Source organism: Phoca vitulina, unplaced genomic scaffold (genome assembly GCF_004348235.1).
Source record: "Phoca vitulina isolate PV1807 unplaced genomic scaffold, GSC_HSeal_1.0 scaffold13, whole genome shotgun sequence".
NCBI lineage: Eukaryota > Metazoa > Chordata > Mammalia > Carnivora > Phocidae > Phoca > Phoca vitulina.
In genome coordinates, this window is record NW_022589716.1 from 45857745 (window position 1) to 45880327 (window position 22583).

The 22583-nt window shown below is 55.8% G+C and overlaps 1 protein-coding gene across 3 annotated transcripts in view; it reads right to left on the minus strand.

Moving 5' to 3' along the window:
• EEFSEC (eukaryotic elongation factor, selenocysteine-tRNA specific) overlaps positions 1-22583 on the minus strand; it is a 246570-nt gene that overhangs the window by 29451 nt on the left and 194536 nt on the right. For 2 of the 3 annotated variants that reach the window (XM_032412049.1, XM_032412048.1), the window contains one exon: positions 17507-17663. The exons of the other annotated variant lie outside the window; for it this stretch is intronic. In XM_032412049.1, coding sequence (XP_032267940.1) covers positions 17507-17663 — 157 coding nt within the window. The remainder of the gene's footprint in view (positions 1-17506; positions 17664-22583) is intronic. 3 annotated transcript variants of the gene reach the window in all.

Consider the following 22583-nt stretch of genomic DNA (forward strand, 5'->3'; position numbering starts at 1 on the left):
AGCAGAGGTCAGGGGTGAAGGGAAGGCCACTCCAGTGTGAGGACAGCCTGGCACCATCACTGGGCATACCTGCTTGCAGCGAACACTTGTTTCTGCTGCTTCTTGCAACAGCCCCTGGTCTTCCTTGGGGAAGCAGGGTCCACCCCTGGGGCTAGGAGGGGCCATGACGCAGGCTGGTCAGTGGTCGTGTGCACGTCTTCAGCCAGGGTGCTGGTTTGGGGATGGCCGTGGGGCTCTACTTTGGTGGGACTACCAGGACGAGAATCTCTCTCTCTCTCCCCACTTGACTTGCAGCTGGGAAGACCACTCATGGGAGAGCCTACCAGGGGGCAGCCACCTGGGGGAGGGGAGGGCTGAGCCCGAGGAGCTAAGCCACGCCTGGAACACAGCACTACCGCTGGACTTTTTTAGGCACATGGGTCAACGAGTTAAAGTTCAGTCACCTGCAACGGAGACTTCAACTAGTCCATTTCGCAATCCCACCCAGGTGACCGCCTGGAGCATCACCAGCATGCTCACTCGCCCATTCATTCAACAATGAGCAATCAGCACACACGGCCCACGGACAAAGACAGCAAAAACAAAGACCTCCCCCTTGACTTGCTCCCTGTACAGCAGTGTGCCAGAGGTGGATGCAGCTGGGATCCAGAGCTGTCTGTGGGGAGAGGTGACCGTGGTATTGCAGGAGGAAGGGGGGGTGGCAGACAGGAGGTGGCATCTGAGCTGAGCCCAGGGGACCCTGTGCAAATAGCAGAATGAGGGACAGCCACTGCGGTCCGATGAAGGGCTGAAGGGCAGCCTACGGCCAAGACAGGGCAGAAGTGGAGGAGAAGGGTGGTGGGAGGCAGGGTGGGAAGAAGGCAAATGCCATGCTAACGAGCCTGGACTCTACTCCACGAGCCTGGACTCTGCCGATCACGGTAAGCAGGGGTGACAGAAGCCACAGAAGTGAGTGCTTACCCAACAGCCAGATGCCAGAAGAGGTCATCTGAAGAGTTAGTACATTTACCAATCTCCTGAGAAACACAAATACTAAAGTTCACTAAACACAAATACTAAGATGGTATCCTATGCTTGACACCCCAAGTGACTGTCTGTCCCTCTGCCCACGTGCAGAGGAAAGGAAACTCAGATTTATTGACCTTTAACAGGATCCAGGCACATTATATACATTTTCTCACTTACCCATCACAACCCTGAAGGTAGGGAACACTCCCCATTTTTATATAGGAAAACTGAGATCCAGGGCATTCCTTTAGCTGCCCCAGAGGGGGTCAAGCCAAAACTGGAACTTCTGGAATTCACCTTGGGCCCTGAAATCAGGCCAGGTGGAGAGGGTAGATGAGAGGGTGAATTGTTGGAGGTGGGGAGCAGAGGGAGAAGAGCGAGGACCCTGGAGCCAGATGGCCTGGATTCCAATCCCAGTGCTGGGGCTCCACGGCTGTGTGACTTTGGGCATGTTCCTGTACCTCTCTGTGCTTCTGTTTCCTCACTGGTAAAATGAAAATTTCAGTAACTGTTAATTTTATAATAGGATCTCCCTTCAGACTTCTGGTGAAGTCAATTAAATGACATTGTTATAAGCAAAATACAGAACATATATAAGTGTTTTCCATGCCTACATCTAAAAATTCTAGCTGATACTGAATCACAAACACTGAAGGAACTCCCATGTCTTGGCCAACTTCTGTCATGCCCCTATTCAGCTTATATATACTTGCCCCCACTCCTGCCAGGCACTGGGATGGGGTCTCCCTGAGTCGCCCCTCATCTGCTCATGCAAACTAATCTATGGGAGACTAAGGAAGTGTCCACAGACAGAACGGCCCAAATTTGAAGCCCAATGCATGAGAAAGGCAAAAGTCCAAAAATGACTTCAGATGTTAGCTACAATAGGAAAAATGAGAAAACATGTAGGTAGCTAACAGGAGGGAGACGGGGAAATAACTGCGGGACAGTTCCCCAGCACAGCACCACACAGCCTTTGGGAGCGCGGGCCGGGGAGGCTGAGCACCAGCACGAAGAGCTTCTTACGACAGATGACCCCAAGGGAAGAGCCGGGGTGCGCCGGGTGAGCGCTGCACTACCACACACGACCGCGCTATCGCTGACCGAACCTCTCCTCTACGTGGAACTCTGAGCCGGCTTCCTCACACACGCAGCTCCACGCCGTTCCCTCCGCCGCCCTCCTCCACAGGACAGACGCAAGCCCAGGGAGGCAGAGGAGCTCCTCCGGTGTCTCAGCCGTTAATGACAGGGGGTGCTTAAACTCTCACTCTTGACCCTGGGCTCTTTCTGCCCACACCAAATGATACCTGAAGAAGTCCTAGATGGAGATGTAACCAGAAGTCTACTGGGATGCCACTGAGTGAGCAGACTCTGGGTGGCATTTTTTTCTCCAGATTTTTAAGCTTTCTCTCTGAGACCATGCAACTTTTACAATGAGTGAGAACTGGTTTAGGATTAACACATGGCATCTGGGTCTTTCTGGTTGTTCCCATCCAGAAGTGACCCAGTCCTACCAGGAGAGCCGTCTGGAGATGACCTTTGAGCCATAATTAAACGAACATGGGGCCACAGGAGCCTCAGCTAGAAGCCATAAGTACCTGACTCACTAGCAGGCAGCAATAGCCCCCTCTGGCCCAGGGCTGGGCCCTATGTGAGCCACGGTGGCTCCCTGGGGACAGGAGCTGCCTAAGCAAGCCAATGCCACCTACAGCTCACCAAGTGAGCTGGACTCAAGTGGTTGTGTGGCCTGGTGAGAGGGTCCCAGGGGAGAATGAGGGCAAGAGCGAGGTGAGCCCCAGGAGTACACACTGGGTGCCAGGTTCTGTCCCTGCTCTGGCCGGCCTGGCTCTACACCCCCTGGAATCCTACATCCTGCTGCCTCCCAGCTCTCTTTGCAGTCAGACCTAGCTACCCCTCCAGTGCCCAGCTCTGTGACCTGTGCAGGGCCTCATCGAGACATCTATACCATGGAGCCCAAGTGAGACTCTGGCCACCAAATCCCCAGCCTTGGGGCGGCTCTCCAACGGCTCGTACTGGTGCGGTGACCAGTGTTGCCCCCCCCAGGTGCACCCGCTGACCGGAAGGAGCCCGGGGAGAGCTCCGCGGTTTGCTGGAGTGGCAGCCACGGCAGCAGCAACCCCGGGTGAGCGCTGACCTCACAGCTACAACGCTCAGCGCCTGCGCGGATGACCTGCAGAAGCGTGAGCTGGGCTGGCTCCCTTCTGTCCTGAGCGCAGTCTCTCCCGGGAGGGCTGTGCGTACCGTGGCCACCAAAGTCAGAGGGTTGTCCAAGTGTAAGACCCAGGGCGAGTGATTAACCTATGAATAGTTCCCAGCTCCAAGGGCTTTGCAAAGATGCAATCGCGTAAATTATGTAAAGCATCGAGGACCAGAGTCTGGCACAGGGCAAGGGCTGAATACCGGCCAGCGGCCGAGCCTGTACCAGCCTGCGCTATGCCTGGCCCTCTGGTCACAGGCTTTTCTGTGCTCCAGCATTTGGCTGGGAAGGCCAGCCACACCCCTTCATTAATAACAATAATTACCAAGGCTCTCTGAATATGTGTTGTTTCAGTTAACGTGGTAAATTCGGAACACAGGACAACTAATGCGCAGGGCGGTTCTTGTTACTCACACGTGTCCTTCAAGGTCTCAAGGTTTGGGGCGCATGACCAGCTGCCATGGCAGTCCAGGGCACTGGGGATTAAGACACGAGATCTGGCAGAATTGCCTGAGCCAAGATTGTTCTGTGATAGGATGTGGGGCTGGCTTCTGATTTCTGAGACTTTCTTTCAGGTATTTAAGACTGCTGGTTGTTTGTTATATTAAGGCTTTCTGGAGAGACAGTACTTAGCCAATCACAAAAGTTCCCCTTAGCGCTGCCTGAACATTAAAGCAAATAATCGGTTGACTCTGATGATTTTACTTAGGCAGCATAAATTCATAAGGAAAAATACGAATTTCCCCTAAACTCACAAACTGGTAAAAAACTGGAAAGTTTTAGAGAGTGCTAAACAACGAGAAATATTTCTCAAAGAAGTTTCACTCAACTTGTAAGAATCCAGGTAAAGGTGCTGTGTTCCTGGCACGTGTCAAGCTGGAAAAAGCCTCTCCCTCCCTTCAAGAGTGCTGGGTCCAGATCTCAGGGGCCTCCATTACCCCAGCACCCAGAGGACATGCCAGAAGACAAGGCCTTAGGGAAGCAGGCCCAGCACTGCTGTGTTGAGACAGTGCAGACGCTTGGGCTGAGTGGGTTGTGACCTGAGGCCTTCCTGAGGCCCACCCTGCTGGCCACACGGTATCCAGAGGAGGCTGAGGTGGAGTCTGTTCGGGATGCCCCTTGCTACTCCTCCTTATTCTGAACCCAGCAGGTGTGGAGTCACCGCAGCCTGTCCGCCCTGCCCCCTGCCCTGCTCTCCACATACTGTCCCAGGCTTGGGGCCTTCATCTCTCACTCTCCAACCAGCTGCCTGGGAGAGCTTTCCCACTGTGTCCCTGCCGGCATACCACCCACTGTGGCTTCTCCCATCTACTTAGACCAGTGGTTCTTAACCGGGGGGCGGGGGGGGGGGGATTTTGCCCTGCAGGAGACATTTGGCAATGTCAAGAGAAGTTTTTTGTTGTTACAACGGGAGAGGGAAGGTGGGGTGGGGTAGCATGGTGTGCTAGTGGCCCCCAGTGAGCAGAGGCCAGGGATGCCACTAAACATCCTACATGCCACAGGGCAGCCCCCACTACAGGGAACAACCCAGCCCCAAATGTCAGCAGTGCTGAAACCGAGGAAGCCTGACCTGACAAAGGCCAGATGCCAAGCATGGGCTTCAGGGCCTCAGGCTGGGGACTGAAGGTGAATAGCAAGAAGGATCTCCAGGGGCTCAACTGTGTAAGACATGTAAGACTTTGGGGAAAAAAGTTCCACTGCTTTGAAAAAACTGTTCCAAAACCACCATTTTAAACACACCAAACTAAATGAATTAGTAACATATAATGCATTTAGAACAACGTCCCACACACTAGAAGAAGCGAGTATGCCAAACTCCTTCTAGCCTCTGTGCATTAGCATACTCTGTTCCCTGTGTCCTGAATGCCTTTCCTCCCTTTCTCTACCCGGGAAAACCCCTGTACCTTCAAGCCAGCTCAAGACTCACTGTATCTGTGGAAACTCCAGGCCCACTCTGGAAAGGAGTGGTCACCCATCCTCCCTGTCCCCATGGCATGTAGGGCCCCTGTCATGCTTCTTAACTTTCTGTGGTCATCTCTGCCATACTTGTGCCCCCCTGGGGAGGGGCAGAAACCAGTTCCCTGTGTTCAGGGCTGATGCTAATCACAGGAGAGGGCCACAGCTGGAGCAAAGGAGGGAGGGAGACAGAAAGACAGACAGAGACAGAGACAGAGACAGATGAAGACAGAGGACTCTACAGGCATTGGGAAGAAGCAGCTCCTCCCTGCACAGGCCCTGGCTTAGCCTGCCCAGGGCCATGGGAAAGGGGCAGGACACTCCTACATTGGGCCCCATAGAGTCAGTTCTGCCTCACTGCTGCCAGACCAGGGCCTCAACCTTGACTTCCAAAGGGACTTCCTGGTGCCCTTCCTCCACGCAGGCCACAGCTCAGCAGCTGTGCGGCCCTGAGCCCCCTTCACACCAGCTATCTCTGGGCCATGGGCTGTCTCCATGTCTTCCTTGATCCTGCTGACAACCACCTTCACCAGCCACACAATTCTATCACCCACGGTGGGCAAACTGATGTCACATGCATCCCAGGTGATGCACTAAGAAGGACATGAGAGCGCCTCTGTGGGGTTCCTTCCAAAAATGCACCACCTGAACCCAGTCATGAAGAAATACCAAAGAGCGCATGTGGGAAACAGATAAGTTGGACTCTTCCAAAACCCCTGGAGGCGTGACAGCCAAATGCAGGGTGTGAGCCTCCCCAGAATCCTCCATCAGGGAGAAGTTTTAAAAGACATTATTGGGACAACTGGGGGGATCTGAAAGTGGGCTGTGTCTTAGACGGACTTTGAGTTTCTCGAGAGAGAATCGTATTGTGGTTGTATAGGAGGATGCCTTTGTTCCCGGGGGCATGCGCTGACGTACGCCAGTGTCACTGGTGTTCCAGGGCTAACATTCCAGTGGTTCAGCACACACACAGAAAACCAAGGTGACAACATGTCAACAAGCGTGAAATCCAAGGGAATATGCATATTCAATAAACTATTCTCCCAACTTCTAATTCTGGTGAAAGTATTTGAAAGGTTGGGCAGGGGAACCCTCAAAATAACCCATCTTATAGATGAAGACACCAAGGCCCTGAAAGGTTAATATTCTAGCCAGGATTCCAACTCAGGTCTAGCCGACTCCAAAGCTCTTGTTCTTTGAAGGTCCCCTGCTTCCACCTCCTAGAGGGGGCAGGAAATGCCAAGCATGCACCAGCCTCAGTCCTGTCAGTATCTTTCAGTAAAAGTCAATCTGGGCCTGGCAGGGGCCACTCTTGAGGCAGCCAGCTAAGAACTCTGATGAAGCCCCAAGGACAGGTTACTGAGGTTGCCCAGGAATCTGCGCCAGAGTCTACAGTTGCGACTGGGTGGGTGGGTGGGTGGGGAGAGCACATTTTAAAGGAAAAGAAAACCAGTTTCACTTCAAACCCCAGAGGGAACACGCAACTAATGGCCTATTGTGCGAGGGCCTATTTATGGGAACGCGACAATCCCCACAACCTCAGGACTTCTCGTGGCCCCTCCCTTTGGCACCAAGACGAGTTTTCACTTTTTCTTGCTGGGTTTCCAGAAGCCTCGCCACGGAACGGTGACCATGAGAAATGCCCAACTCTGCTGGGGACTCCAGGGTCTGCTGGGCGGGTCATCTAGCTCCTCCAAGCCTCAGTGTACCCTTCAGGGAAATGCGATGGGGGCTGCAGGAGGATGGAGAGGCAGCGCATCAAGGACCTGGCCCCAACAGAGGCCAGATATGATGGCCCCGTCAGAAAACTGGGAGATTTCACGTAAAAACCCAGATCCTCAGTTTCTCTTGAAAAATGGGAAGATCTGATCACGTGGCCGTGCTGCAGTCCAGCAACATCAGTGTGGAGCTGAGCGGTGTCTGTCCGCTGGGACATGGCAGCGTCAGCCTTGCAGCCCCCACCTGGAAGGGCCTGCATTTCCAGGCCTGGGTGCCAGCACAAGGCAGGCAGATCTGGGCATCTTTGTACACTGGCCTAAGCCTCCCAGCACCCCAAGAATGGATCATTACAGCCACGTTCATCAAATGCAAACAGCGACTCTGAAGGCAGTGAGCTGCCCCAAATGCCCTTAGCTGAGCTACTGTACCTGGGGATCACTATCTACAACATGGACGGTTGATTCTGAAACGCTTCTTTCTTAAAAGCAAAAGGCAGAAAACTTCATCAAGTCTTGTTTACACAGGAGGCACTTCCGGCACCATGGGCTTATTAAGCCGCTATAGCTGGAGATGGGAGCAGGGCCTGGGCTGGGTGGCAGCAGCGTCCCGGCCCAGCCCAAGGGCAGCAGGGCCATACGCGGACATTGTAAAATGCATGAAATTTGTGCCATGGCAAGTCCCGGAGGCCCAGCTCTCCCAGCTGAGGGAGGGACGAGGGACCATCAGGCCCACAAATGCAGGCAGCTGGGGGCCCAGCTCTAACTCCCGTTTCCAGAGCTCGCCTGAGCTGCCAGCGGCTCCCATCAGGGCAGGCCCGCGGGAGAGCAGCTGGTGCAGGGCTGCCTTGCCTTCCTGATGGGGTGAGGCACCGGGACAAGGGAATCTTCCTGTCGCGCTGGCTTTGTTGGGTGCCTGATGGAGCCAGGGATACGGCCAGGCAGGTGACAGGCACGGTTCCAGCCATGGTGCTAAGCTTGTCTTGGGGCCTTGTTTCCAAGGCTTAGTCTCCCTCCCTGTACCATTCGACAGGGACATAAGCAAGCAGCTGGTTCCAGTTCCTGGATTCAGGGCTGAGGACTGGTCCATGGTGCCGCAGTCTTGCAGCACCTGTGAGCTAGGCCCGTGGAAAGAGGTCAGGACTCTGCCTTGCAGGGTAAGAATCCACACTGGGGGTCCAGGTGAACACCTGTGCCTATGCTCGGGGCCAGCAGCAATGCCTGGGCAGCAGGGACCGAAGAGCTACCTTTCTGCTGTGTGTAGACCTGTGCCCATCCTTCCGGACATGGTGAGAACAAGGCCGTGACACCCTAGGGGGGCGCCAAGAGTTGTGGTTCCTGTCTGGGAAAGCAGAGTACAGGATCACCTGGCACCTTGGCTCCCAGCCCGCTCCATGTACACCCTCCTGCCCCATCAGCAGTACCTCTCTCATGGGACTTGGGCCTCCAGCTGTGTTCCCTCCAAGCCATTCCCTCCTCCCCCAGAGAGGAACCTCGGGACCATGCTGGGTCCCCACTAAGTGCCTCCCCTGCAGGCTTGACTCCATAAGCCAGGGCTGGCCCACGAGGCCCTTGGTGGTCCTGGCTTGCGGCACTTCTGCTGCTCCCTGCTGCGATCCTCAAAGGCGCCTGAACGCTCAGGCTTCTGAACACAGCCTTCTGCTTTCCTTGTGATTGGCCTGGGGAAGTCCACTGATGGTGTCAGCCTTCTGTTCCAGGATCACCTCCTCTGGGAAGCCTTTCTGGATTCCCATGCACATGACACAGGCCTCACCATCACTGTGTACTGCTGCAGCCTTCTGCCTCCCCACTTTCCCCATGGCCTTCCTTAAACCATTCTCCAGAGGGGAGCCACAGGGATTGCTTAAAAATGCAAATCGAATCAAGTCAGTCTTTCACTTAAGACCTGCCTCTGGTGGCTTCCCACAGACCCAAACGCCTGCCGTGGCTCCTGGCCATGTCTCTGACGCCATCTCCCTGCATCTGCTCAGCTTGCTCATGCCCTTCGGGGGCAGTCCTCCCATAGCCCCATGGCCCTTTGCGAACCCGTCTGAGAGGCACGCCTCGGCATCATCACCACAGGGTCCCTGCTGCTTGCCTGCTGTCCATGCCTCTGACACACATCTGTGAACGCAGCCCGGGGCCTTGGGAAGAGCATGTGCGTGGGGTGGGAGAGGAGTGGGGTGGGGCATGGCTCTTCGAGCCTCATCTGTGACACGGGGGTGACAATACTCCTTCTTAGGGTTGGTAGGAAGATGACCTTTCATACACTGCATCAAGGGATCTTTGGCGGGGCGCCTGGGTGCCTCAGACATTAAGTGTCTGCCTTCAGCTCAGGTCATGATCCCAGAGTCCTGGGATCGAGCCCCGCTTCGGGCTCTCTGCTCAGCGGAAAGCCTGCTTCTCCTTCTCCCACTCCCCCTGCTTGTGTTCCCTCTCTCGCTGTGTCTCTCCCTGTCAAATAAATAAATAAAATCTAAAAAAAAAAAAGCGATCTTTGGCAATGGAAATCTGATGTTACGCCCCACCACAGGCTCTCCAACAACTCCTCTCTGCATTAGGGTAGAGATGAACAGCCTCCTGGGGTTCACCAGACCCCACATGGTGGCCCCTGCCCGCCCACGTCCCCATCCCCCATCGCCCTCCAGTTTCCTGGGCCCAGTTATCCCTGAAGATGCCGATCTCTTCTGCCTCAGAGCTCTGCTCAGGCCCCTCCTTGCCTGGGACACTGCCCCTACTCTGCTTGAAGGGCTCCTACTCATCCTCCAGGGCCCTGTACCCTGCCGCTGCCACAGGAAGCCTTCCTAACCCCAGACTTAGTCAGTCTTGCTCTATACTCTCACAGCACCACACCCCTTCCCTGCACAGCTTGGTGAGGGCTGCCAAGTTACAAATGCTTGGGAGACGCATTCATCTTCCCAATGCGATGGGCTGAATTGTGTCCCCCCAGATTCACACACTGAGGTCCTAACCCCATGCACCTCGGGATGTGACTGTATTTGGAGACAGGGCCTTTAAAGGGGTGATTAAGGTAAAACGAGGTCATAATGGTGTGCCCTAATCCAATCTGACCAGTGTCCTTATAAGAAAAAGGAATTAGGACAGAGATATGCAGAGACACGCAGCCATGTGAAGAGACAGGGAGAAGACAGCCATCTGCAAGCCAAGGAGCGGGGCCGCTAAAGAAACCAGCCCTGCTGACACCTTGATCCTGGACTTCCAGCCTCCAGAACAGAGACGACAGCGTCCCTGCTTTCAGCCACCTAGGCTGTGGTTACTTGTTACAGCAGCACAGGGATGACACGTAAGAGGGGCTCAAACACTCATTGCTGACTAGATGAACGACCGACTGAGAACTCCCAGAGCGGGTCCGTGTCTTCTTGGAGCCTGTGTGCCCAGAGCCCAGCACTGCTGCTGAGGCAGAGGAGGTGAGAGTAGAGAACCAGACGGAGGTGGAGTGCGCTCGTGCCAGGCGACTGCACATCCCGGCCAGTCGGCCGTCTCTGAGCTCGGACGGTGAGCTGCGCCGTGGTTCGGGGTGTGCCGTGGCCACTGCTGCGCTCCGCCCCAGTCCTCCTCCTCCTGCCGTGCGACCTTAGGCAAGCTGCGTGGGCTCCGTACTGGTTTGGGCCCCTCTTCGGTGAAATGAGGGTGCTGCTGGGAGGATGGAGTGGTCTGGTGACGTGGGGGCGCGCTCCCTGGTACAGAGCGAGGGCTCCGGAGTGGCCACTGTCTGTGCCACTGGCATCATCACCCTCACCGTGGGTCCTGCCTGCTGCCTTCCTGGATGGCTGCTGTCCCTGCTGCGGGTCCTCAGGCTGCAGACCCCCAGGCGGCCCCACTCCCTCTGGCTGCCGGCCCATCCAGCTTCAGCCAACATCCCCGGACAGCTCCTAGAAGCCACGTGTCTCGTGTTTCACCAATCACCTGCTCAGGCCCAGGGGGACACCTGGGACTCTGTGTTCAATTGGAAGGGAAATGTATAATCCTTGCTTTTGACCAAATGCAAAGTGCCTTCCAGGGTCAATAAATGGGAGGGGTCCTGGTAGCCGAGCCAAACTCAGCTTGAAAGATGGTAACTCCGCCTGCTCTGCCGTGGGGGCAGGGCCCTCGGTGGGCATGTGGGACCCCAGGTAAGGGCAGGTGCCTCGTGGGTGAAAACAACACACAACCCCAGCTACCATTCACAAAGCCCTTGTCACAGGTCAGATACTGCGGGCAGGGCTTAGCAGATCTAATCCCTACCCCCTGCTTGGAATCAGAATTATTCCTTGGTGTTAACACCGAGGGGCTGAAGCTCCAGGTGGGCATGGCCTGCCACAATCAAAAGGGGCTGCCTGTCTCTGCAGGCCATGCCCTGTGCTGTGTCAAGGGACCCTCCAAGGAACTGGGCCTGTAGCACTTACAGCCCTGGTCTGGTCCACCTACCCTCCTAGGCCGACCTGGGTGCCGAGAGCCGGTGAGGCAGAAGAGGTGGTGCTGCCCCGCTGGGTGCTCAGGCTAAGATGGAGCACTGCACGACTCTCCTTCTCCAGCCAACGTTCAGGACCTCCCTCCCCTCTGCCACATTCCAGGCCTTGCACAAGGCCGGGCACCTGAAGGGCCTGATAAACAGCTGACGAGAGACAGATGAACAGAGGTGCGGGGCTGCCCCCGGAGTCTTGGGACACAAAGGGGAGGCTGTTTCAGCACACGGGTGCTAGGGCGGTCTGCCTGAACTGAGTCCTGGGAAAGAGCTTCTGAGAAAAGAGCCAGCTGGTAGGGCCTCTGCACCCCTTGTTCCTGGTAGCCACTGTGCATTTCCCTGGGGACTTAAGAGGGCTCTTACTAGTTGTATAGCTGTGATCAAGGGGCCTCAGTTTCCCCATCTGCAGAATGGGTTAGAGCCGGATTAAATGGACAGGCTCCATCCTTTCAGCCCTGGCCTCCTCCTGCACCAGTGCCCTGGGCAGTGCCAGAGAGGAGCACCAAGTGGTGGTCTGGAGTCAGGTGTCCCTCCACAGAGGAGGGGCTCTGGTTTGGGTCTGTGGAGTGGTCTGGGCAGTGAGGGAGGAATGAGGCCCTGGGAGGTGAGGTGAGCATTCCCACAGCCATGGTAGAGGCGTAGAAAATGAAGCCCAGAGCAGGCAGCCAGGGGCCGGGGCCTGCGCTCCCCATCCGTGGCTTCTCCTACTGGCCACAGGATTCTAGAGAACACACATCTGATCTCAGCTCTCTCCATATACCTGCTTCTCCTCTTCCCTCCCAATCCCTGCTTGGACAGCAACTCCTTGGGGAAGTTTGCCCTTTCTCTCCCTCAGGATGGCCACTCTCCCCACTCCGTTCCTGGCCCTGTACTCCTATGGACGCCCGCCATGCTGACTGCAAACTGTTGGTCTGTGCCTTCGTGTCTCCCACGGGGATGTGCCTTGGGGCAGGACTCGGTCAAATGGTCTCTGCGTCCGCAGCCCTGAGCCTCCACTGGAGTTTGCAGAGCTGGACGGACTGGCACCCTCCCCCTTCAAGTTCTCTTTAAAGAACTAGAACCCCCAAAGCCACGTCATGAGGAGATGGCTGTGCTGAGGGGGTCTGATGACGCTGGTACCTTCCTCCTTTGGAGGTGTTTCTGGGGAGGCCCACAGCACACCAGGCACCAGGCTCCTTGGCCCCCACAGGCCTGGGTTCACTCATTTGTTCATTCCAGTCCAGCCTATTCCACTGAATAGACTTCATTTATTCATGCGTGCAAGCAGCATTTCTTATTCCATGGAAAGCCAACCCCCTTGGCTTGGATTGGGATGGTACACCGAAGCCCTGAACACCTGGAGGTGGTTGCAGGGGGCAGAAGCTAAAGCCATGGTGGCCTAGGGAGCCTCCTCAGAACACCGATCAGAGGTGAGCAGGCCGTGGTTCTCCAGATGTGCCACTCTGCCACGGGGCCACACGGCAGCCTCCCCATCGCATCTCTCAGGCCCTCTGCTCGAGGCCCCGCCGAGCAGAATGGCTACAACAGTTCCCTTCTCCCACACAGCCTGAGGGACAGAGCTGCACGTTCTCACCTCCCCACCAGCCCCGTGAGGAGCCAGAGCTCAGAGAGAGTCGTGGGCAGAGTGGTCGGCAGCGGGGTAATCTGGGTTCAATCCTACTCTGAGGCTTCCTGCTATGTAACACCGGGCAAGTTCATTGCTTATCCTCCAGGCCTCGGGGTCCTCATCTGTCAAATGGCGATACTCCAACGCCATGGGTGCCAACCTTCCTGCGGGCTTCCCGGGGGCCCCCTCAGGCAGCTGTCCTGGCTCCTGAGTGATGCTCCTCCTGAAGAGCAGTAAGCAGAAGTTCCTTCTGGTTTCTTACCGCGAGTACAACTCCACACATTTCTTTCTTTTCTTTTCTCATCTGCCTAGAGTCCATTTAGTTGTGATTAGTAAAAGTTGAAAGGGTCTTAAAAGATCACCAAAATTTGAGGATCCTAAGTGCCAGTTAGTGGGGCCCGAGACCTCTGCTTCCAGGTTTGACTGAGAGCCTGGCTGCCTCGCAGCAAGGTCAGTTTCTTGACACGTATGAGAAGTGTGGGTCTTGGCAGGCGGGACAGGCCCATGGAGAGGACGAGGTCCTTGCTGTGGCCACCAGTGGCTGTGGTTCTCAATAACACCAGCTCTGGCTTTTCCAAAGTGAGAGTCTGCTCGGAGCTCTGTGACATGGTCAGTTTCACTTGGGAGTTGTGTGGTCACCTGACTCGAGGCGGTGATGCATGTTAACCAGTGGTACTTGGGGCCTAGGGTTTTCCAGTGACCAGGCCGTCAGCTGCATGCGCACTGCAGGCCATCCCCACCTGTTCTACTAGCACAGACTACGTACAATCCTCCCCCAACTGGCAGGTCCAGGAGCACCTTGTGGGAGACGAGCCACTCAAAGAGCTTGCCACGTCCTACCAAGGTACACATATCAACCTACTGGGTAACTTTAGGTTTCTGAGGCATTGTTTTGGAAGACAAAATGCATGCATATGCTCACATTCTCCCCTAGAGTCAGTAAGAGGTGGCTCGTAGCTGTTAGGAGGGACAAGTGTCTTCCTCCCCTTGACTCTTCTCTGGCAGGAAGTCATCAAGGAGCTCATTTCCCTTGCAGAGTGGGGTGTGTGGGGCTGGTGGCAGCTGGTTCTGGGATGCTGGTGTGGAGTGGAGGGCGGCACAGGAAGAGCAGGGTGAGCAGTGGCAGCCCAGGCCAGGCCACCCCGCACAGGGGGGTCTCCACCCACACGTGGACCCCAAGAGCCCGGCTCCCCGAAGCCCTGACCCCTCTCTTGGGGCTGGCAGGGCAGGAAGGGACAGGCTGGCCACCCAGACAGACCATGAGTCAGGCGCTCAGCCCTGCTGCTCCCTAGGCCCACCTGGAGATGAAGGCCACCGGACCTGGCTCCACAATGTAGCGCCCGGCACCTGGGAAGCAGAGACACTATGCCATGGGCTGGATCTTCAGGAGGAGCCTCAACTCTTCCTGCGAAGTCTTCTACCTACTCCTTCTCTGTAGCAGTGCAACCCAGTGGGTTCCTAGCTCATCTTGTAGGGCCTCTCAGCCTCCCAGGACTTACAAACAGAGGCCACTTTCTTGAAGGGAGTAGCTATGTAAATGTGGGGCTTCCCAATCTTGAGGGCCCCCCAAGACTTTCTGGGTCAGCTCCTTGGGTGTCAGGTGGGGCTATCCCTCTAGCCCCTCTGATTTCGGAGACTATCTTCTGGGGGAAGCCATGGGCTTAGTGTCAGGACTCCTGTCTCAGAGGCCAGCATCTATGGCTCCATAAAATACTGTTTCCATTTTACGGTTCACCTTTGACTCATGAACCTGAGGAGTAAGTGTTGGTCCTGAAATTCAAGTAGGAGTTACAAGTCGCCATGGGCCAAACCCAGCCCAAAGGTATGTTTTGTTTAGTTTGGACAGTTTTATATTTTTAATCAGGAAGTTTTACATAAAAATGAAATCAGATAAAATTAGATTCCTTGGCTTACAGCAAGAGACCTGAGTAGCAGGCCACCATGGTCCCCACCACTCCCTATTGCCTGCCACCTGGTCTCTTCAACACCTGCTAGGCCCTGTTGGCATCTGGCCTTGTCACGGAAGTGAGAGGCCCCAGGGAGCACCCGGGCTGGGGGTCAGGGGCAGATGGGAGGACATCTAGATGATCTTTAGACTGCCTCGCCCACTGTGTTGCCCTGCAGAGCTAGCACCAAGGCCCATAGGCCGCATTTGACCCAGCTCCACCCACAGTCTGGGGGCTTGGACAGCTCTCCCCTGAACCGCTCCTGCTCTGGGAGCCTTAGATGGGACCAAAGCCCTGGGCCTCCGCACCCCAGTACTTGCAGCTCGCAGCCAGCAACGCTCCTCCTCCTCCACCTGGCACTGGGTGTCTCAGGTTCACTGAAGAGTCTTTCACAATTAATGCACTTCAAAAAGGTTAAAAGTAATTCTTTATGGGAGGAATCGGCAGGAAAAGACAAGCAGGAGGGGGGTGAGGAGTGGGGTGGGTGGGATGAAGGAATCTGACCAGTTATATTTAATAAAAAGCTTAAAAGCCACAAACAGGAAGCAGACCTATTAAAAAGGCAACACTGACCTAACAAAGGAATGTGAACTTGAGTTGACTGAAGCAGCGGCACAGTGTCTCCCTCCCTGTACTCCCACCCCAGCACCCAGGGCCCCCAAACAAGCCTCCTCTTGTACTCCGGCCTGTTCTGGGAACACCCCAACTCTGAGCTTGCCTCAGGCTAAAGGAAGGGGAGCTGAGGGAATGTTGGCATGACTCTACACACCCCCAAAAAAGGAAACAGATGGTGCTGTCTTTCCCTTGTCTGAACCAGCAGGCCCCCACAGCTGGGGGAGGGATGAGTGTTCCAGGGTGCAGCCCCCCAACTCCAGGCAGCTCCCCTCTGCCCTCCCAGTGCCCTGTACCCCTCCTTCCAGTAAGCCCCCACAGGTACAGGCCCAGGGCCCTGGGAACAGAGGTCTGGACCTTGGCCTGCCTGGCTCATGCCTTGTGTATGCTCCTTGGAACCCAGAGCAGGGCACTGTGGACCCCGGTTTGGCTGAGGTAATGACCAGAGCAGTGGAGAGGACAGGACAGGAGCCTGAAGCCTGGTATCATGGCTAGAGGCTCCTATCGGTGGGCCACTTTGCCTGCCCCAAGGGAGTATCTCCAACTGCGACAGAGCTGAACTCCACCCTGACAGAGACCTCGGGGTACAAACAGTGGTTCTGAGGGCCACAGGGAAGCAGGCCTCTGATGCCTGCTGCCCTTCCTCACGAGAGGGCAAATGCCACACATGACGCTCTGGGCTTGCGGAAGGACTCAGGAGGCAAGGCCCCTCAGCCAGGCTCTCAGGAGAGCAGAGGGTACTGACTTCACTCGGTGAGCTGCCAGGGAGCTGGCATTCCTGTTTCCTTGCTCGGCCAGGGCACTACGCTACCTGGAGATTTCACTCAAGAAGCTACACACCAATAGCACGTTGCTGACCGGATCTGAACCTCCCCATGGCTTTCCAACCCTCACAAGAATAAAACCCAGAGTCCTGCAGATAGGCAAAGTACAGCCACAGGCTGATATGAAATCAGGCTTTCTCTGTAACATCTTTCAACTCTGCTGCATGTTTGGGAACTGGCCTAACACAATGCTGGCGAAGAAAAGTGGCATCCCACATGCCTCCCAGTTCGTGCCGAACAACCACTCCTCTAATGCACACCAAAACTCACCCTTACCCCAGGGCCTTTGCGCTTGTCCCCTCTCTCCACAGAGTGTTCCTTCCCTTGGTGTCAGTGGGGCTCCCTCCTTCCCTTTGGTCAGGGCCCTACTCAACTGTTACCTCCTCAGAGAGGTCCTCCCTGATCGCCCCTGTCCAGAGGTACACACACAGTGCTTCTCACCCTCTCCCTGCTTTATTTTTCTGCGACGTACAGTAGATACTCACCGAATGTGTTCCCACCTGTCCCCTCCCACGACTACGGCAGCCTGCCTGGTGTGTGGCAGGACCTCTAGAAGATGGGTGTGGGGTAAGTGCAGGAGTGATGGAAGGGAGGGCCAAACTAAAGAGATCCAAGGGCTCTATTCCCAAGAGCAAAGGCACACCTTTGACCCCACCATGGATAAGTCCCAACTCAGATCCCTCAGAGGCTCAGCACCTATTGCTCTCCACCGGGCAAAAAAGTAGGTGGCAACTCATATTCTGGGAAACCGTACTGACTACTGGGGCAGTATGCCAGGCCCCTGGCGGTCTCTCTCATCAACTCTTCCTCCAAAGCACCTCCCAGATCAGGATTGCTTTCGCACTTCACAGACAAGCCAGGTAATTCACCCAAGGTCACCCCTGTATGGTTTACTGTGGAGCAGGAGCTCAGACTCACACCTTGACCCTGGCTCAGACCAGAGGCTGACTGTACACCAGCCCCCCCCAGGACCCACCCTGGCTCTCCAGCCACAAGCCCGTGGGACAGGAAGCCATGACGTTGAGAGGGCTGGGCCCGGTGCATCAGCTCAGGCAGGCTGAGCATCCTGAGCCAAGGGGCACTGTCCATGCACTGTCTCCACCATCTCTCCATGCCTGCACAGTACCTGCCAGTGGGAGGAAGTGACTGCACTCACCAGGGATGTGGATCTTGAACTTGCCACTCTGGCCGAAGGCGCTGTTGATGACCCCCAGCTCCCCAGTGGATAGGTACACCTTGAGGCCCACAAAGAGCTGGATGTTGGTCTCCTTTTTGAACAGGGAGCGGCCAATCACGCTGTGGTCATCCATCACCTGTCCCCACACACCCAGCCCCAGAGAGAGCATCAGTGTGTGCTAGAGGAGGCCAGGCCTGCTGCCGCTACCCCCCGCCCCCCGCCCCCACCTGGTGATCTGCCCATCTCACTGACAATGGAATGCACTGGGGCCATGTGGTGGCCAGCCCTCATCACCATCACCACTGACCTCCAGTGAGCCCCGGCTGCTGCCAGGCCGCCTGCGAGAACTTTATGGGGGTCACACTTAGCACCACAGCAGCAATGGGAGGGAGGCACTCTTTCCTCACTTTACAGACGCAAACTGGTGACACAGCAGAGTTAGGCCATCTGTCCAAGGTCACAGAGCTCCCAGGGCAGAGGGAGCGCAGAAGCCACAATCGCCCTGCCTGCACCTGCCTCTGCGTGGCCACTGCACCCTGTCTGTCCTTGAGCACTTGTCTAATGATGGCTAGCAGCACTCTCCTCAGGAAAGCTTGCATGGACACCCCAGGTCGAGAAGATGACATCCACTCCCGATCCTGCAGCAAGGCTTTCTAGAACTCGCCTTGCCCTCTCTGCTTCTCCCTCCCATAAGGAGTGTCTGAGAACGCAGTCTCTGCTGCTCCAGCACTCTCTGCACGTATGTATTTCAGCCAAGGCTTTCCTCACTCTGTCAGAGCCCCTTCCTAGCCTGGCCCACATCTACTCCACAGCCCCGCTGCCCCCTCTGCATGACGCCCTCCTGCCCCCATCCCGGCAGAAGCCCCAGCTCCCGTGGCTCCCTGCTGGCCATGGCCAGGCCCTCTACTGCTGAACCTGTGCCCCTCGCCTCTTTGTGGAGGCTCAGGTTGACAGAAGGGAGATACGTGTGTGTGAAAAAGCCAACCTGGTACAGCCCTGATTTCAGTACGAGCTATGTTCACCTTGAACATCTCCCCAGGGACTGACCATGAGAAGGCTGAAGAGCCATCTCCCCTCAGGGAAGGTGGCATGGCCTGAAGCTCCCCAGCCCCCCAGGTGGCCTCCCCTGCCCTGCCCGGCTCCTTTCCAGGGCCGGTGCCAGGAAGGGGCCAGGCGTCTGTGTAAAAGAGAGAGAAAGGGTGTGTGTGTGTGTGATATGAAAGACTAGACCCTCTCCCAGATGACCTCAGAAAGGCTAACACAGAGCTTCAGCCTGAGAGTTGCTGCTACTGTGGGGCAGGACCCATGCCCCACCTGGCATCTGGCAAGTCTTCCCCTGCTCTCCAGGCCCCGCGCACAGGGTTGAGTGTGAGCAGGCGCCAGCCCGGGCAGCACCGTGGAGGCCGGAAGTGCCACCAGCGGTGGCACCTGCGGCCTCCACGTGCTCTCCTCCTGAGGCTGAGGCTCACGGGGGACCCCCGTGGGCTGGGCTGTCCTCAACCTCAGAAACATCTCACTTCTGCCCAAGACGCCAAGATTGGGCCAAGGGCCCCAGATGGATTGTTTTGAAAGGTAGAAACTGTCCCATTTACCCTAAAACCCTTTTAGAAAAACATATCCTGTTCTATTTGATTCATAGTGCCAGATAAAAGGTACTCGCATTCCTCTTCTCCCCAGTGATGGATGAATTGGATACAAACAACGATAAGAATAATCATTTCCACTTGCATAGCCCTTTATAATTCACAAATCTCATTCCCACACATGAACTTCTCCTCGTCCTTCAGGACTCGGCTCCTCATCTGGGGATCTGCCTCATCTGTGGGTGCTGCTGGGTGAAATGAATGGAGCGGCTCCTCTGACCTGCAGGACACGGAGAGCGAGGGCGAGCAGATGTCACCAGCCTCAAATGCTTTCCCGGGCTTCCCGGCTCCCAGAAGTCCTGTCTCCACACCCACCAGAGTGGCCTGCATGTGGAGCTCCGTTCCCAGCCTGGCCGGAGCCCGGGAGGCAGGGCTGCCTCTCACATTCAGCAGCCTAGCCCGGTACAGTAGGGGCCCAGGCTGTTTAGCTGAACTGACCCGATGGCTCTGGATCAGCCATTCCAGAGGTGCTCTGTGCCACTTCCTGTCCCAAGCTCAGCCTGTGCTGCAGAGGCCACCTGTCCTTAGGAGAAAGAGACTGCCTCAGGGCACCTCAGCCTATGACAGAGTCATTTAGCGGGGCCCCACTGAGCCCTCGAGCACCCCTGTGTGCAAGGGGTTTTCATTCCTACTTCAGGGCGGTTAGAGGGGAGATCTGAGGCAAGTGCTTGTCGCCAGAGTCAGCGGCACAGTAGAAGCTCAAACCCAAGCATGGCGAGCTTCTGCAGAGCCTATGCTCCAGCATTCAAGCAGAGAAAGACTGCAATGACCACACCCCTCACCCCAAGCTGGAGAAGCAGGCGGGTCTGGTGCTGCCGGGAAGCTCTGGGGCACTCTGGGCAGGACGGGTGGGTCCCAGGCCTTTGCTGGCCTGTGAGACAGAGCCAGCTGAGACAGAAGACCTGTCCCCAGCATCATGGCTGGCTGAGAAATGATAAAGCACAGTCCTTGCACCAGGAGCTTACAACCTACCTAGAGAACCATCTTATAAAAGGCACCACAGGGACCCAATGGGCAATCCAGGCAGAAAATTCACCCCAAATTCATAATGTCCTTCCTTTCTCCCTACAAATACTTATCGAGAGCCTACCACGTGCCTGGTGTGTCACTGAGGACAAATCAAAGCTCCTGCCTCAAGCGGCTCATGCATATCCTTGTGGGAGGTAATTACATTCTGCCTTTAGACTGCTCACTGCAGACAGGGCGTCCCCATCTCTGGGCAGGCCCTTGGTGCCCAGCAAGGGCCCCAGTCAAGGCCTTCGTGCCTGTGGCCCCCTGCACCCCAGCCCTTGCTCCTCTGCACACCCTGGTCCTGTCTCTGTCTTCAGAGCACAGATCATCCCTGATATTACGCCACCGTTTTATCTGTTACTTGTTTACTCCTCCCAAGCAGGACCCAGGTCCGAGAAAGCAGAAACATGGCTCTCTTCTCCACAGCTGCATTTCCTGCACGTAAACACCACTTACCATATGTGCGCTCCTTGAATGCCTAAGTCAAAGTGGAACATGTACATAACTGATTGTTGGTACATCTGCAATGCTCAGTCCTGCCTGTAGTCTTTCATCTTTTAACACTTCATTGAGGCATAACTGATATATAACAGCATGTACATATTTTAGGTAAAACTTGAGAATTTGAGATATACATAGATACCCATGAAACCATTACCATCAAGCTAGTGAATATAATGAACATGTCTATCATCCCCCCACCCTCTTCCCAACTCTGTACCCACCCCAGACCCCTGGCAGTCCTCCCAGGCTCAGCTTGGACAAGCCTTCCTTCAGACAGCCTCCCCACGTGGCAGGCACCTCCTGTCCCAAGGCCTGGCCGCTCTGTCTCATCACAGGCAGTTGGCCTGTCTGTGTCCCTCACCAGACAGACTGGGAGTTCTCTCTCACATGGCCCTGACCCACGAAAGGTCCCAGTAAATATGCACATGATACGCAGGTGGGGAGGGAGACAGAAGGTGACTCTTGGCTCCTTGGGGGCAAAAGAAAATCACTCAAGTGGACTCGTGGTTGGTGGTACATTTCATTCGAGAGGGAGCCAACAGCCTCACCTTGAGCCTAGTTCCCCTGCCCGCCCCAGAGCTGGTCATCCCTGACCCTGGAGCACAGCAGCCCATCTCTTGGCCTTCCAGCGGGCCTGGCGGCTGGGTTTCACCGTGACCAGGGCCACGGGGTGGCTGGCAGGCATGCTACCTATTAGCAAGAAGGCATTTCACAAGACTTTCTACTGCATCTTCTCCCCTGCCTCCCCCTTTCTTTTGGTTATAGAATATTAACTTAAAAAGTGAAATGCCACAGACACGGTGGAGGATCCATCTTCTCCCCCAAGCCAAGGACTTGCAATGGGGGCAGACTAATTTTATTAACTTCAGGGGAACTTCAAAAAGCTTCAGGGCTTTCAAGGCAGACTGCAACGACCCCAAAGTTGGTTTAAGTGCTACATAAACAAAAGCCTAGGGCTGGGGAAGTGGAGGGCTCCCAGCACTTCTTGTTTATGTTCTCATCTGACCAGGCGGGCCAGCGTGCGGGCTGGCGGGCCCTGTAATCCTGCTGGTGTGTGGTGCCGGTCAGTTCACTGACCTACATTACCACAATATTTTTTTAAGCATCCGGGATAAGGTGAGGAGCGAATGGGCTTTTTCTGACCCTCTGAGGAGGGGCCCAAGGGGGCTCCCTCTTGCTTGCTGCTTTGTGGTCTCCCTGGGGCTGGAGTGGCAGTTTAGAAAGGATTCAAGTTCAAAGGGAGTGCCTGTGTCACTCCTGTTCTCTTGTTTTATGGCTTGGCCAGAGGGCCTAACAGCACTGATTAGGTGTAACGTCCCCTCCTGCTAACTTCTGTGTCTTCAATTCCACTTGCAGGGTCAGGCAATGTGGGTGAGAAGGCCAGCCTTCAGCACACTGCCAGGAACCCAGTGTGGTCTCGGGAATGCTGGTACCCCCAACCCCTGCCCGCTGATGGTCTGCGCAGTTATTTCCAGCAGCCTGGGTGGATCCTTCCAGGAGCCAGAAGATGGCCTAGATGGGCATTATGGACACGAGCCGCCAGGGCAGGGAGAGAAGCTGGCAGCAAACTCCTCCTCCCTCAGACTATCCAGCCCTCTGCACCTCCTCTCCCATCCCACCCTCAGCAGATGAGAGCCACAAATTGTCCTCGGCCATGCTCCATGAGAGGCACCTCCACACCATTAGTGAATCTTCAGAAAAGCCCTATAGGGATTCAGCAAAATGAAATGACTTGCTCAAAGTCACACGTTCCAGCTTACCCTGCATTTGCCCCCATGGCATGAGAGCAGAGGAGATAGAGGTTTGGTGGCAGTGAATGAGCCCAGCCAGGGCATTGCCCACCCTCTGGGCTCCCCTGAGCCAAGCCATGACTGGCTAGACCCAAACTTGCTTGCAAA